The sequence below is a fragment of the Chrysochloris asiatica genome, unplaced genomic scaffold, assembly GCF_000296735.1.
Source record: "Chrysochloris asiatica unplaced genomic scaffold, ChrAsi1.0 scaffold00124, whole genome shotgun sequence".
Lineage (NCBI taxonomy): Eukaryota > Metazoa > Chordata > Mammalia > Afrosoricida > Chrysochloridae > Chrysochloris > Chrysochloris asiatica.
The window spans coordinates 4,595,421-4,612,697 of record NW_006408642.1 but is presented as its reverse complement, the minus strand read 5'-3'; the positions used below and the strand labels follow the sequence as shown (position 1 = coordinate 4,612,697).

The following is a 17,277-nucleotide window of genomic DNA, read 5'->3' as shown; positions in this document are numbered from 1 at the left end:
AATAATTAGAAAATGGATTGTACAAAGTATGAATCTAGGAAAATTGGAAGTTATCAAAAATCAAATGGAATGCAGACAGATTAATATCCTAGTAAGCTGAAATGGGCTGGTGGTATTGGTCACTTTGAATATAACAATCATGGTTTACAGTGCCAGAATGACAAACTGAAGAAAATGATGTCACATTCATCATCAAAAAGATTTCAAGATCCATCTTGAAGTATAATGATGTCTGTAATAGTATAATATCCACATGCCTACAAGGAAGACCAGTGATACCACTACTATTCAAATTAGCACACCAACCACTAAAGCTAGTGATGGTGAAACTCAAGAATTCTACAAACTTCTTCAGTCTGAAATTAGTCAAACATATTAGTGGTTACGAATCGGGCTGCGAACCTTGTGGTTAGCAGTTCGAATCTACCAGCTGTTCTGCAAAAGAAAGATGAGGCTTTCTGCTCCCGTAAAGATTTACAGCCTCAGAAACCCTGTACAGGGTCGCTATGGGCCAGAACCGACTCCACAACACATAACAACAACAACAACATAATCAAGAAGTATTGATAATTACTGGTGATTGGAAAGCAAAGGCTAGAATGAAAGAACATGTATGTGTACTTGGAAAATATGGCCCTAGTGATAGAAATGATGCTAGAGATCGCCTGACAGATATTTGCAAGACCAATGACTTATTCATTACAAACACCTTTTAAAATAACATAAAAGATGTCTATACTAACGGGCCTCACTAGATGGAATACACAGAAATTAAACTGACTACACCTGTGGGAAGAGATGGTAGAAAAATTCCATTTCATTAGACAAAATAAGGCCAGGGACAGACTGTGGAAAAGACCATCAATTGCTCATATGAAAGTTCAAGCTGAAGCTAGAGAAAATTAAAACAGGCCCATATGAGCCAAAATTCGACCTTGAACACATCCCACCTGAATTTAGAAATAAATCATCTCAAGAACCAATTTTATGCATTAGACACTAATGACCATAACATTAGAAGAGCTGTGGATGACATCAAGGAAAACATATAGGAAAAAAGCAAAAGGTCATTAAGAAGACAAAAAGGAAGAGACCCAAAGGAATGTCAGAAGAGACTCTGAATCTTGCTCTCCAGTGTAGAGATGCTAAAGTAAATGGAAGAAATGAGGAAATAAAAGAGTTGAACTGAAAATTTCAGAGGGTTGCTTGAGAAGACAAGGTCAAGTAATAAGATGAAATGTGCAAAGACTTGGAGTTAGAAACCAAAAGGGAAGAACATGTTCAGCATTTTTCAAGCTGAACTAACTGAAGAAAAAAATTCAAGCCTAAACTTTCAGTACTGAAGAATTTTATGGGCAAAATGGAGACCTGGTGTGGTGTTGGGGATTAAAGCAGTGGACCATAAGAGCAATGTAAACCACAAGGTCAGGAGGGGTTCAAACTCACAAGGCACTCCTTGAAAACCCTATACAGGGTTGCTATGACTCGGAGGCAACCTTGTTAACACTTAACAACAACATGGGCAAAATACTGAATGATGCAGAAGGCATCAAAAGAAGAGGGGAAGAATACACAGAGTCACTGAACCAAAAAGAAATGATTAATGTTCAACCATTTCAAGAGATGGCATTAAAAGAAGAAGTCCAAGGCACATTGAAGGCATCAGCAGAGAACAAGACTCTGGGGATTGATGGAATACAAATTGAAATCTTTCAACAAACTGATGCAGCACTGGAGGTGCTCACTCATCTATGCCAAGAAATTTGTAAGATAACCACCTGGCCAACTAACTGGAAGAGATCCAGATATGTGCCCATTCCAAAGAGAGGTAAACCAATAGATTGTGGAAATCATCAGGCAATATCATTAATATTGCATGCAAGTAAAATTTTGCTACAGGTAAGGCTAAAACAGGGGCGACCATACACGGACAGAAAACTTTCAGAGGTTTAAGCTAGATTCAGAAGAGGATGAGGAGCAAGGGGTATCAGTGCTGGTGTCTTGGCTGAAAGCAGAGAATATCAGAAAGATGTTTACCTGCCCTTTATTGACTATGCAAAGGCTTTGGACAACACTTTAGAGAATGTATTTTGGAACACTTAAATGTTTTCAGGAGGAACCTGTACATAGACCAAGAGGCAGTTGTTGAAGCAGAACAAGGAAACACCACATGGCGTACAGCTTTAGGCAAATTTGGTATGCAGACCTTTTTAAAGAGTTTAATGGCAAAGATGCCATTTTGAGGGCTAAGGTGTACCTGACCCAAGCAGTGGTATTTTCAATAGCCTCATACGCACGTGAAAGTTGGACAATGAATAATGAAGACTGTAGAAGATTTGATGTATTTGAGTTATGGTATTGGAGAAGAATATAAAAAGTACCATGGACTGCTAGGAGAACAAACAAATCTTTGCTGGAAGAAGTATAACCAAAATACTTCTTAGAAGCCAGGATGGCGAGACTTCATCTCTCATACTTTGGACATATTATCAGGAGGGACCAGTTCCTATAGGACATCATGCTTGGTAAAGTGGAGGGTCAGTGAAAAAGAGGAAGCTCCCCAATGAGATGGATTGGTACAGTGGCAGCAGTAATGGGCTCAAGTTTAACAATGATTGTAAGGATGGCGCAGGACGAGGCAGTGTTTACTTTTGTTGTGCATAAGGTTGCTATGAGTCAGAACCAACGTGACAGCACTTAACAAAAACAATTTCTAATATTGATAGCTATAACCCATAATTAAAGTTCCTTGGGGGTCCTTATTAACAGAGTACAAAGGGTCCTGAGATCAAAATGTCTGAGAACCACTGCTTCACACATTTCTGTACTTGCTGATGTGAAGGGAAGAGGAAAAGAATTAATTGGCAAACAACTGCTGTTGTTGTTAAGTGTGGTCAAGCTAATTCCAACTCATAGCAACCCTAAATAGGGTTTCCGAACAGCAGCTGGTGGGTTTGAACTGCCAACAGTTAACAACACCACAACATCTATCTCCAGTTTCAGGGAAATGCAATGTATCAAATCTATTTTAGTAAATAGCTCAGTTTACTTACAAGAAGAAAACCTTACATTTTAAAATTTTCTCTTCAGCTTCTTTAAGGTGTGATGTAGATGTAGGGCACCATGTGGGAAGCCAACCAGTTAGCCATCCTGACCTAAGGTATCAAAAACAAAATACAAAAAGGACGAGTTAATGCTTTTCTCAATTCCCAACTGTTACATATGAAGAAGAAAAGCAGAATAGGGAATTTAGTGCCTGTGTGATGAAGACATATGTGACAAAATGTGCTTTTTTAGGTGTAAAGCATTGTGCTAAGACTGGGATACAGAGATTTTACTTTAGATATTTGTTACCTGCAAAATACATATTAAGACATCTTATCTTCGGGGGTGTTTGTTGTTGATTGTTGCCAGGAAGCCCTTCCTACTCATGAAGACCCTATGCCTCCAGTATAGAAGTGTTCCATAAGAAAAGTCAGATTCCAGATGACTATGTAGGGGATAAAAGTGAAGGGACGAGAAAAGGAAAACAAGACATTCCCCATCACTATCCTGCAGCAAAACAGACTCTTACCAGGATGCAAGAGCAAAAACAGTTTATTTGAACTGTAAAATGGCACCTGCAGTATGGGGAGAAGGGATGACAGAAACTTTAAAAAAAAAAAACAACCTTCAAATCTCAAGGGAAACAGTATGAATTGCCCTATACAAACACAGAGGCTGGCATGAGTACTGTCTGCCTAAAACTGGTTCATTGTTCATGGAAAAGCAAAAGCACTTTGGATTTTAGTACATTGTAGATGAACATAATGACCCAGTATCCAGGAGACTGTGAGGTTGGCACAAGCTGGGCAGTGTATCATTCTGTTGTGCATAAGGTCACTATGACTTGGTTCTGACTTGACTGCACCTAACAACAACAATCCAAGAGAAGCCAGTAGTTGAACAGAGAAAACAAGGAAGCAGGCCTGAGGCAATAAGGGTGGGAGAGGGGGGTGATTGCAGCTGACATACTTTGCCAATAACCATTCCGAGAGGTGAGAGGAGAGTTTAATATACAGGTAACAGCTGAACCACAGGGGCGCTGCAATGATCATGCCATCTGACAGTATGCAAGAGCTCAACACATGGTGGTTAATATTTTAAAATGAGAACTTTCTGAGGAAAGGAGGCTAGCTACTACAGATTCTAGCCAACTACTACAAATTCCAAATGAGAGGTCAGGGTCCGCACCAAGGCTTTAGTAATAAGGATGGAGGTGAGAAGTTGAGACCAAGGAATATTTAAGAAGTAAAATGAGCTGGATTTGAGAATTGGTTGAATGTACAGAAAGCATCATAGAGAACTTCCAGGTTTCTGCTGAGGTTTGTAACAAGGGCCACAGCACTCCTCTGGCCCTTGTTACAGATTTAGCTGTTACTGCTGTGGTTATTTGTCTGCATTATTTGTTTACAGTTTTGTCTATCCTACTGCATTACTTGGCTCATGTTAGTGTCATCCTTATATCCTCAGTGCCAAACATACCAACTGGCTGGTGGCCCTGAGTGTACTTGGTAACCTATTTGTGGATGGGAACTGAAGGTCTTGGTCATAAGAAATAACAGAGATGGAAGGAAGGCAGATAGAGTTCACATCTACAAGCAAAGTGCACTTAGAGAACCACAGGTTCTTTAACAGGAGATAGGGCAGAGCAAGGACCTGAATCTCCTACCAAGTCAAAAGAAAAACAAACAGTGAAACTAACAAATAATTTAAAGAAGCATATTAGGAAAAGAGTAATCAACTGAACAAGCAAAAAAGAAAGCCCAGTAACCTAATATGCACACCTTTTTTTCATATAAAGAAGTTATTCCTTTTCAACTTTCCTATTTCTCTTTTTGTCTTTAAGACATAAGAACTTGCTAGTATGTTTATAAGTACCACACACACTCTGTACATACACACATACAGAAGAATAAAGAACAGGACAATAAGTGGAGATACTTGGTCAGGTTTTCATGACAAGCAATATATTTTAGAGATACTATTTGAAGAAAAAGATTCTGAAGATATATAATAATTTGCATTCCGATGAGGCTCTCCTCTACTCTAATAACCTGCTGCCAAATTCAAACCTTCTGCATTAACAGGATAAAATGGTGAGACTTCTCAACATTCGCTATAAATATTATATATAATTCATCATCAAGGTATAAACATGACAGAAAACACTACTATTAATCTGTTTGTAAGGCTATAAAACATATTTACAAATTATCAAGGTTTCAGTAGTGTAGTTTTCAATTGTTGAAAAATACAGTTAATAAGAAATTAAAAGAATTTCATGATTTTTAGAGAGCTTTGTTAAAGTAAACTATATTAAGCTCTTTATATAATCATCAAGGTTCATCTTAGACCTTAAAAACAGGAAGTTACTTACAACTCAGATCTCACCAATTTTCCTTAAATCACAGTAGAGTGCTTTGCCAAAGAGAATCAGAGGTCAGTATTTAAAAAAAAAAAAAAATTGGTGCCATGGACTCAAATCTCCTATTGCTCTAAATGACATCAAGACAAGTTGTTACAAAGAAAAAGCAAATGCAATATTTTTCAGTCTTAAAAACTATTACATTAAAAAAAAATACTTCAGACTCTTAATACTGTGTACACTAGAGGTATAATCTAGGAATTATGCCTACTTCTACCACTCAGTATAAAATGAACTTCCAAGAGATGGGATTGTCTTGTTTCTGCATTTTGTCATCTGTGGCCTACCCAACTCATAACAACTCGTTGCCATCAAATTGATTCTGACTCACAGTGACCCTGGAGGACACAAGAGAACTGGGTTTCCAAGACTGTAATCTTTACATAAAACTGTCTCATCTTTCTCCTGTGGAGCAACTAGTGGGTTTAAATCTCTGACCTCCTGCTTAGCAGCTGAGCACTTAACTACTTTGATACCAGAGAGCTTTAAAATAACATACTAGTGGCTTCAATTCTAGAGGAAGTCAAATAAGTTGGCTTACCATATTAACAATTTGTCTAAGAATCTGATATTTAGTTATTCAGAGTTTAAGATTAGACCCTGATTTTGTTTCCTTTAAATTTCTACTTAATCATTTAAAATATATGCCATAACATTGTACATCGTGCATGCTGTCAACATTTAATTTTCCTGGTAATCTCTGTTTTGTTTTCTAAGGCATGATCTATAGTATTACTAAACCTGAATTACACAATCTTTAGATATTGGGAAACAGTGAGAGGTTTCAGAGTACTCTGAAGAAAATGTACAGCAGTCTGGCCAATTTCCACACACACTTGGCCACTTAAACAAACATTTCTAATTAGGTTATAAGTAAAGAGTATTTCATTTTATTAGCATTTTGTTTTAAAAGGTTTCCATTCCTATACTGGTTTTATCAAGATAAAACAAATGGTTTAAGTTTATTATTGTTGTCTTATAAATTACTAACATTTCTCATTTAAAGAAATTATGTAGTTTTGACTTATTATCATAAGTATCTAATTAATCAGGGATGTGAATATATATATACATTTCTCTGAAATAATTCCTTAACTAATGAAAGATAAAAAAAAAAAAATTAAGTAGAAATTATAGCAAATAAAGACCTTTTTTCCTGGGAACTAGCCTTAAATCCTATTCTTGGTGGGGAGAGAGGGATGTATACCTCATACAACTGCAAATTAAATGACTAACATTCCATTTAATTTTAGATAAATGATAACACAATGACTCGAATTATCATTATAGAACAATGACAACGCTGTTGTTGTTGGTAAGTACCCTTGAATCATTTCCAACTCACAGAGACCCTGGATAGGGTTTTCAAGGAGCGGCTGCTGAATTTGAACTGCCAATCTTGTGGTTCAAACCGACCTTGAGGTCCAAATAACAACATAAGCCCTCAGTATACTTTACTACATTTATTAACAGTTTTAAACCTTTTTTTTTTTTTTTTTCATTTCCAACCTGTTACGGTAAAAGATCCATATTGGAGACTCACTGTTTTAGACATAGTCATGTGTTGGCAGCATTTTCCTCTGACTGTCCACCTTTCCTCACACAGTAAGCAACTCATTCTGGAGTTAGAGTGTATCATGAGTGCATCATCAAATACACATTAAGAAACTACACATGTACTTTTCTATGTACACTGCTTAACAAATATGAATTACATTTCTCTGTGTCCACTCTAAATAAATTCATTCGCATATGTAACAAAAAGAATACACAAGAATACCTAAAAAACCCTAGGACTCAAGCTTAAATATCACTTTTAGTAAGATCCTTTTACATACAATTTTTATGACACAATCAGATGAGGGTATTACAGAACCTGTGGATTCGATTAAAATCTAACAATTTATCAAAGCTAAGTTTAAACCAATATGATGTTTCAGAACAGCTATTAATTATAAATAATATAGGTCAAATCTTAAAGGAGTTATTTAGAGACTTCTGTAATATTGAAATTCATTCTCCAGTGCTGTTTTTTTATTAATTAGTCCATTCCTGGGACTATGTAATCTTATAACAAGCTCTTTGTCACAGGACTGAAATCTGAATTTGTCGGCTTGTGACTGACATTCTGGAGAACAGGCAAAGCAGGAAAGTGTGGATTGGTTCATTCAAGGTCAACAAATAAAATACTAGTCCCAACCTCCCCCAAACAATTTAAGCTCACAATCTAATTGTTGTTGAACTTAAATCAGACCTTCTTGAATATCTTATGATTAAAATATTTAAGACACAGAGCTCCAAAATGCATACTTAATCAGTTACTATGCTTTTGATCTTAATGTTTGTTATCAGCATTAATTTACAACAACTACAACAGCTAGTGTTTACTTCAAAGTCATGGTGCAGCACTGCACAGCTAACCACAAGGTCGGGGGTTTAAACCTGCCAGCTGCTCCTCGGAAACCCTATATGGGGTTTCTATGAGTCGGAATTGAACTGATGGCATTTAACAACAAGTGTTTATTTCAAATAAAAATTTCTAATAAAATTAAAGCTTAACAATTTGTAAGCTTATGTCATAATAAGACATATGAGTAAGACAAAATACTTTGCCCTCAATGAGCTGACAAAGCAAATACATAAGTAACTATACTACCAAACACAATTAAAGTACCATAAGGAAGTTTAGAAAAGTACCATGGACCTTTAGAGAAGAGAGATGACAATCTGTTTTGGGTCAGAAAAAACAACATAATCCAAGACATGAGAAATTAAGGACCAATGAATGATTAAGAACAATGAAAGATACAGCTTGGTTAGAGCCCAGTGTAGAGGGAGGAAAGAAGCCGTAAAAGCTAGGTGAACCACACTGCCTGCAGAGGGCTTTGAAGGCAGGGTGAGAACATACAATGCTTAAACAAGACTGTGTGGTTCCCGATAAAAGTAACTCCACGTTGAAAGCGCAGGAAGGTGTTATCAAGTATAATCCAGGAAAGGGAATAAGGAGAATCTTGAGTAGGTGGTTTCCAGGTGGCAAAGGAGATACTGTAGACTTTGGTTCTACTGGAGTTGGCAATAGAACTGTTATTCAAAGGCAATGAAAGGGGTTGTTGTTGTTGTTGTTAAGTGCCGTCTAGTTGATTCTGACTCATAATGACCCTGTGTAGGGTTTCCAAGGAGCAGATGGTGGGTTTGAACCACCAAACTTGCAGTTAGCAGTCCAGTGCTTATTCTACAGTGCCACATCAGGACTCCATAAAAGGAGTTGTTGTTGTTGTTAAGTGCCATCGAGTAAGTTCCAACTCATAGTGACCCCGTACGAAGTTTCCAAGGAACAGCTGGTGAGTTTGAACTGTCAACCTGGAGGTTCAAACCGACCTTGAGGTCAAGTGCTTATCCTACATGGTTCCCCACCAGGACTCCCCATAAAAGTTGTTGTTAAGTGACATCAAGTCAGTTCTGACTCATAACGACCCTATATGGGATTCTAATGAGCATCTGGTGGGTTTGAAGTGCTGATCTTGTGATTCACAGGCCAGTGCTGATTCCACAGTGCCACACCAGTAGTCCATAAAAGGAGTACGTAGGAGAAGCCAAAAGACACCATAGTTCTGAATCTAACCCAGAAGAACATAAGTAAGTGCTCTAATAGGAATAGGGAAGTTGCGGGACAAGCAAGTGGGTGTTCCATATTGCTTAGTTTGGAGGAAGGAAGGTGCACATAAGGTCCTGGTCTGGACATGCTAAATTTGAGGACTCAGGTACAAAACATCTGACACACAAACAGAAACATGACTAGAGAAGATAGCTCTGGAACGCAGATGAGAATTCAGTCCCCTCTACAGATAGGACAATGCAAGGAAACAAGATAAAAAACAAAAACAAAGAGGAACTCAGAATCTTGGGAAATGACTCTACTTAGAAAATGAGAAAAAGAGGAGGACTCAATAAAAGTGATTAATGATCCGAGGTAGGAAGAGAACCAAACTGCCATGGAAGCAGTTTGATAAACAAAGGTTTAAAAAGAGCTAGCATTACAGTATATCAAACATTGAGAAGGGCCCAAGACGGGTAAGGACTGAGACAATAAACGTGGTATGTGCTACATGGTATGTGGCACTGAATTAAGTGTTTCATGAGCATTAAGTCAGGCGACAAAGGTTGGGGAAAGAAAGGCAGCTAGCAGCAGGGACAAAAACACTAAGCTTCCTTCTTGGCGGAGGAAGAACAGCCTTTTAAAGGGTTAGAAAGGTACTCTGGTGGCACAACAGCTAAGCAGCTGACTACTAAGTAAAAACTTGACAGTTCTAATCCACTAGCCACTCAGGGGGAGAAAGACTTGGGAATCTGCTTCCGTAAACATTACAGCCAAGAAAACCCTATGGGGACAGTTCTACTCTGTTACACAGGGTCCTTATGAGTTGAAAATCCCTGAATGGCACTAACAACAACAAAATTGAGAACCACTCTTATCTTATCTCTCTGAGTCTGTGGGCAGTGGGTTAGCTGTTTTATTGTTTAGTTTTAAAATTTTTCTATGGCAAAGAACTGCATTCAAATTCTAATGTAAACCCACTGGAGTGCTGGTAAAATAATTCTATGGGGAGGTTGTTGTTGTTAGGTGCCTGAGAGTTCCGACTCATAGGGACACAATGTACAAGAGACTGAAACACTGCTCAGTCCTTCAGTATTCACAATTCTTGCTATGTTTGAGGCCCTTATTGTAGACACAATGGCAGTCCATCTTGTTGAAGGGTCTTCCTTTTTTAGCTGTTGTGTCTCTATCAAACATGATGTCCTTCTCCATGGTCTAATCTCTCCTGATCATAAGTAAGTGAGATGAAGTCTGACCATCCTCACTTCTAGGAAATATTCTGGCTGTACTTCTTCCATGACAGATTTGTTCATTTTCCTAGCTGTCCATGGGGAGTTTGTGGGGAGAAAATCCCTTATTTGTAGCATTTGGTGATTTCCACAGTGTAAATACTCCTACCATGGCTAATTTCGAGCAGCCAACAGTTGGCAAAATTCCTGAAAATTCAGCAATAGCTAGCCTGTGCAAAATAACTCCAGCACACCATACTTCAAACTACTTCTTTTATAGCTTATCCTGAAACTGGGCAATTCTTATTATGGATGGCAGTTTTCCTCTAAACTTAACTAATACTTCATCATTCCCTGTACCAATCTTGCAGTAATTCAGAGAAATTTGCCCTACTCTTGTTACATTTAGCTTTCTCAACTGTATTGCAAATGAAAAGGGTTAGATGTTGAAAACCAAATTGGATACGCCTGTCTTCACTAACAGAGTTACAAAGAAAGAGACCAGAAGCAACATACTTCAAAAAGTCTTCAGATAACAGTTTTATCAATGTTTTCTTCGTTAATACCATCTCCCATCTAAACCTGAAATATCTTAAGGACGGGACATGTTGTTGATGTTAAGTGTCATCAGTTCGTTTCAACTCATAGTTGTCCAGTATAGGGTTTCTAAGAAAGGCTGGTTGGTTTGAACTGCTGACCTTGTGGCTATCTTAAGGATAGGGAACTTGATTTAAGATTTTGCTTTCCCACTAGGTTCTTGGGATGCTTCCATTGTGGAGTAACCAAATTTAAAAACAAGACAGAAAAGAACAAAAAATGTGTGCTTTCGGTAAATACAAGGATTCAATAATGAAGTATCAATAAAGCATGCAGAAGACACAGAAGTCTCAATACCAGTGAGGCAGAAGAACTACAGGGAAAACTCCTTAGACGAAATCCAGATGCTACTGGGGATTCCAATGTAGCCTCGCTACTTGCTAGGGGGTGTTAGTGGCCCCCCAGTACCAGTTTCACTTGAAAACCAGAAACAATAATACCTACCACACAGGGTTGGCCTCAGGTTTAATAAAACAATGTTTGGGGAACACTAAGCAGGAACATAGGTTTAGCAATTGAGCCCATTCACTGCTTTACTACTTGGTATAGTTCTGATTACCATACCAGTTTGGGTGCTGGATACTGATCAAATGTATTGCCGCCTAGCAACTATAAGTTGCTAAGGATTCCTTTATGGTCTACTTCCAAAGACCTCCAACTACCATCCAAAATCACAATCCTTTTATATTTGTGCAGCAGCACCTCCAGACCAAAGTGTTGTGACAAATCAGATGAAAACAAGTTATCAATTAGTTCCTTACTGGTGTCCATGTGACATTAAGCTTCCTACAACAGTGTAACAAGGAAGCTATCAGCAAACCAAAACAGTGGATCTAGTCATCATCCAAATAAAACTCAGGGGAAGAACCTAGTTTTTAGTATTTCCTAATTTTTCATCTCAGGCATTTTCCCAAATATCTCTGTATTCATGGTACTCCATTTTATCTTTTATCATTTAGGTTATGCTTCCTATGAAAATTTATAAACATCTGAAATAGAATTGTTATTTAAAAATTAAACACAAATGGGGAAAAATACAGAAGTCTTTTTAGTGTCCAATATAGATGACTAGCCTTGAGAAATTAGGCAACATTGTTCATAGCATTTTAATTCTTCCACTAGTATTCTAAAAAGTGCATGAAGTTAGTTACATATACAAAGATAATCATGTAAATGCAACTTTTTAAAATATCAAGTAAAGTTCATATGAGACATGTGTTCCAACTTACAAGGTTTTCTATTTGTGTCATTTTATTTAGAGAGGTGCACACACACACACACGCACACACACACGCACACACACACTTCTCCAGTAAAGCCACAACTAATCACAGATTGTTGCTGTCAAGTGTCGTTGAGTTGGTTCTGACTCCTAAGGACACTGTACAGGGTTTCCAAGGAGCAGTTGGTTTGTCTGAAATGCCGACCTTGTGATCCAGTGCTGATCCTACAGCGCCACACCAGGAGTCGCAGATACAGACACCACAAATAAAGGGGAAGGGCGGAGCTTGGAAGCCAAGGGACAGCTCTATTTGAAACATTAATTATTACTTCCGAACTTATCCTTATCTTAAATGTAAACTTTCTCTCTATAATGTATGTATTCCTGTAAGTTAAAAGTTTCTAAAACTAAGCCGTGCACCTACTCCTTCAATTTGCTTTTCTCTCCCTCTTCCCTTCCACAGCCCTGTATCCTGGCCACTTCTTAGATGAATTTGAGCTCTACGTGGTGCCGTGATTAAATCGCTTGGCTAATTGAAAGGCCAGAGGTTAGAACTCATCAACTGCTCTGCAAGAAAAAGATGTGGCCGTCTGCTTCTGTCAAGATTTACAACCTTGGAAACCCAATGGGGCAGTTTTACTCAGAGGCCTCCCTGGGCCATTTGAAGTAGGATGCCTCTGAGCAGTTTCTATTAATCATCTCAACTTCCATGGTCAGTTGATCACTCAGCAAATAATACTTTGTAGGATAAGCACTGGACTGCTAACCACAAGGTCGGTGATTCTAACCCACCAGCCTCCGGAGAAAGATGTGGCTGTCTGCTGCTGTCAAGATTTACGTTTCGGAAACCCTATCTAGGGTTGCTATAAGTTAGAATCGACTTGCCTAAAATGGATTAAGGTACACTATGTGATCTTGCTTTGCTGAGCTCGAAAGATTAACGAGCTTGAGTTGTATGTTTGAGCTGACATTATGATAAAGTTATCTAAAAGATTAATATCCAATATTTGGACAAGGACACAATTTCAATGCATGTTCTCCATCGACAGGTCTCTGGCTCCACTATGTCCTATACAGTAATAATCGACTGGACTAGACTAGAGAGTGTTGTTGTTATTGTTGTTAAGGGCCGTGGAGGCGGCTCAGAGTCACAGCGACCCTGGGTTTGGTGTGAGGTGCTCCCTGACTCGCCTCCTGAGTGAGGACCAGCTCTGCGCTGACCCGAGCTCGCACCTGGGGACGAAGCCGGGCTTGGAAGTGGTTAAGTGACATGGCCGGATCCCGTGACTCCAAATCAGGTACAGGGCAGGCCTGTCATTGCCGCTGGCCGCGCTTGGGAGGGAGGGCCGGGGTCCCAAGCCGCCCCTGACCCAAGCGCGACCCTAGGCGGAGAACAAGCCCGGGTCTCAGCGCCCGGGTCACCGCGCTTCTGCCGCCGGCCCCACTAAGTCGCCTACAAAACAATCGGGCAGCCAGTGAACGCCGGGGTCAAGGCGGCCTCCCGGCGCAGCCCGCCTCACACTCAGACACCTTCGGCCCGGCTGACGGCTGACCGCCGGGGCAGAGAGCGGACTCGAGCCGGAGCCACCTGGGTTGGTGGCCGGTGGTCGCCAGACGGGCTACGAGAGCTTCCCGTCAGGCCCACACGCAGGCCGCGCGAAAAGCGCGTGCCCGAGTCTCGAGCAGCCCCCAGCCGCACTCACCTCTCTCCGGGATCCACCGAATCCATTGCCTCCGATGACGACGACGACGACATGGTTGCCACCGCTGTGTAAGTGTAAGCGCCGGACTGCGTCTTGAAGCCGGCTGACAGGCCGACTGGGCCACCCGGGGCCGCAGCCGCCCTTAAGGCCGCTCCGTCCGCGCATGCGCCATCCACCCACTCCAGCGACCCGGCAGCGTGGCCGCGCGCAGCTAGTGCCATGCCATCCCACCCAGCCCCCGCCCGCCACCACGTATGCGTCATCTCCCGACGTCGGCGCTAGGCAAGACAGTCAACTTAGAGGCACTGGTGTGGTATATCCCGCAGAACGAGGTAGTAGCTGGTATTGACTGGCAGGTGCTAGACACGGGGCAGACACCTGGGAGTAACCTGGGGACTGAAGCTGAACTCTGCTTGGGGAAAACCAACAGAGTATATGAGGAATGTTGCCAATTGGTAAGAAAACAGGTGAATCTTAAAGCTCTTCAATCAATATTTACTGATGGGGCGGCCACTCTTCTACACCCTCAAGTTAGAGTAGTGACCAAAACCAGCAAAGGTCGTTCTCTTCTATCTACTTGGAAGGCACTTTGGGTCCTTGGGAGAGAAGCACTAATGTAACATGCCTTGACCTGTTTTCAGGTCTTTTATCCATCAGGTTCAATCTGCAATACACTCTCTATCGTAGGATAAGCACTGGACTGAAAAACTAAAGGTTGGCAGTTCAAACCCACCAAATGATCCTCGGAAACCCTGTGCAGGGTCGTAGGAGTCGGAATCTATTCGTCTGGCCCTTAAAGTCAACAACATCATTACTCAGGAGAAAGATGAGACTTTGCGTCTGTAAAGATTTACAGTCTCAGACACCTTATGGAATAATTTACTACTCTATATTCACTATGAGTCAGAACCGACTCAACAGCACTTAACAACAACATAGGGTTGCAATGACTCGGAATCAGTTGATGGCAGTGGAATGCCATTCATTCATTTGTGTTTACTATGTGCCTACTATGCATGTTCTGGCCTAGGCGAAGGATTAAACTAGATTTCCAGTCTTTATGGAGCCTGAGCTCATATATTAAGGAGTACTGGTAGCACAATGATTAAGCACTAGGCTGTTAACCAAAAGGTCAGCAGTTCAAACCCACCCAGTTTGCTTTGTGGGAGAAAAGACCTGGTGACCTGGTCCCATAAAGATTGTTGTTGTTAAGTGCTGTTGAGTTGCTCCTGACTCCCATAAAGATTACAGCCTAGTAAACTCTGGCACAGCTCTACACTGTCATATAGGTTTGCTATGAATCAGAATTGATTCCACCATACACAACAAGCTCATGTCTTACCTTTTACTATGTATTCAGTCCATTGTCTCCTTTCCTGACTCTGGCCTCTCACGACAGCTTCTCTGTCTAGGGAGCCCTGTTGCTATCACCCATCTGGTACTCAGATTCTCAGGGTTGCATATTGTTATTGTTTTTTAATGAAAATTTTTTTCTTTAAACTTTTTATAGTGAATTGAGTGAAGGTTTACAGACAACATCATCAGCTTTACATTCAACAAATCATACACTGTTTCTAGTCAATGATTACAATCCCCTCCATGCAACAACAGTTATCCCACTTCCTCCCTCTGGTTCCTATTTCCATTCAGTCTCAACTTTGTCCTTAGGTACAGGTTGCCCTTTTGATTTTTAATGATTGAGTGTTCCATCATCCCTAGTGAGCTTACCTTAATAGGGGTGTTGGCTTCCCCATATGCCTATCTACTGCTTGGCGGAAAGTTGGGTCACGAGGATGAGTTCCTTTTCAGACCTGATGACTGGTTGACAGCCATAGTCCCAGGTTCCTCCCATCTCTTTCTGACCAGTCAATCAGGTCTTTTAAAAATAATTTTGACTTTTGTTCCACATATTCTGCTGCTCTATCTGGGACCTGTTAATGTGATTTCTTTCAGAGCAGTTGGTAGTGGTAGCTCGGCACCATCTAGTTCTGGTCTCAAAGTCTTGGATTGATGTTCATGTGTTCCATTAGTCCATTGGATTAATTGATTCCAACTCTCTTCAATTCTCATCATTCTTCTGTCTTCCACACATGGAGAGACCAATAGCTGTATTTTAGAAGACTGCTCATGAGTTTTTAAGATCCCAGATGCTACTCAACAAAGTAGGATGTAGAACATTGTCTTTGTGGACTATGTTATGCCAATTGACCATGGTGTCCCCTGAGACTGTGGTCCTGAGCCCCCAGGCCTAGCCGCTCATTGCCTTAAGAGGCTTGATAATATCTAAGAAGTTTTCATCATTTTGCCCACTGCATGCTTTACTACATTCATAGTTGTATTTGTAGGAAAGGTAAATACCCATGTACCAATATTCTCTTTCAAACTCTTACATATTTGTGGGATAGATAGATAGATAATGTAAATATATGTATATATATATGGAACATATATGTTTGGAACACATATATATATTTGGAATACATATATATATTTGGAACACATATATATTTGGAACACATATATATTTGGAACACATATATATATTTGGAGCATATATATATATGTATGTTTGGAATATATATGAATATATATATATCACTCTTTCCCCATAGCCATTCAACCTGTGTTTCGGTCATATACCTTGCTCATAGAACATTGTTGTTCCAAGGCTGTGTATTTATCACCATTTACCTCTATCCCCTTTAGCCCTTGCATACCTCCTAGTGTATTCACCTGTCTTCATCATTCTTCTGTCAACCTCCTTCTTCTTGTGTATTACCCTCCCACTTCTTGCATATTGCTCCTTCATCATCCAAATTAATATGTGCCTACTGTATAGTCAGTGAATTACTCTCCCTTCCCTTATACCCCTGGTATGAAAACCTTTTCTTGAGTTTTTACAATAGTGGCCTTATGCACTATTTTCCCTTTTGTGATTGACTAATTTCACTCAGCATAATGTCATCCAGGTTCATCCATATTATGAGACATTTCGTAGATTCACTGTTATTCTTCAATGTTGCATAATATTCCATTATGTATATGTACCGTAGCCTATTTATCCATTCTTTCATTGATGGGCATTTAAGCTGTCTCCATTTTTTTGCTATGGTAAACAGTGCTGCAATGAACATCTGTGTGCTTGTATCTACTCATGCCCTGGCTCTTATTTTTGTGACTATATACCAAGTAGAAGGACTGCTGGATCACATAGTATTTCTATTTCCAACTTTCCGAGGAAGCACCTAACCATTTTCCACAATGATTGAACCATTTTACAGTCCTACCAGCAATGTAGGAGGGTCACAGTCTCTCTATACCCTCACCAGCATTTGTTTTGTTTTTATTGATGAATAATATTTTATTTTTATTAATTTTATTGATACTGGGTGAGATGAGATCTCACTATTTTAATTTGCATCTTTCAAATGACTCTGGTAGCATAGTGGTTACAAATCAGGCTG

The 17,277-nt window shown here is 39.9% G+C and overlaps 1 protein-coding gene across 1 annotated transcript in view; it reads right to left on the bottom strand.

Moving 5' to 3' along the window:
* Positions 1-13,382, bottom strand: part of ABHD5 (abhydrolase domain containing 5) — a 38,736-nt gene extending 25,354 nt beyond the window's left edge. Inside the window, exons 1-3 of the mRNA XM_006868832.1 lie at positions 13,302-13,382; positions 4,559-4,707; positions 3,070-3,155 (exon numbers count right to left, since the gene is read on the bottom strand). Of these exons, the coding sequence (XP_006868894.1) occupies positions 3,070-3,155; positions 4,559-4,707; positions 13,302-13,382 (316 nt within the window). The remainder of the gene's footprint in view (positions 1-3,069; positions 3,156-4,558; positions 4,708-13,301) is intronic.
* Between the last annotated feature and the right edge of the window lie 3,895 nt (positions 13,383-17,277).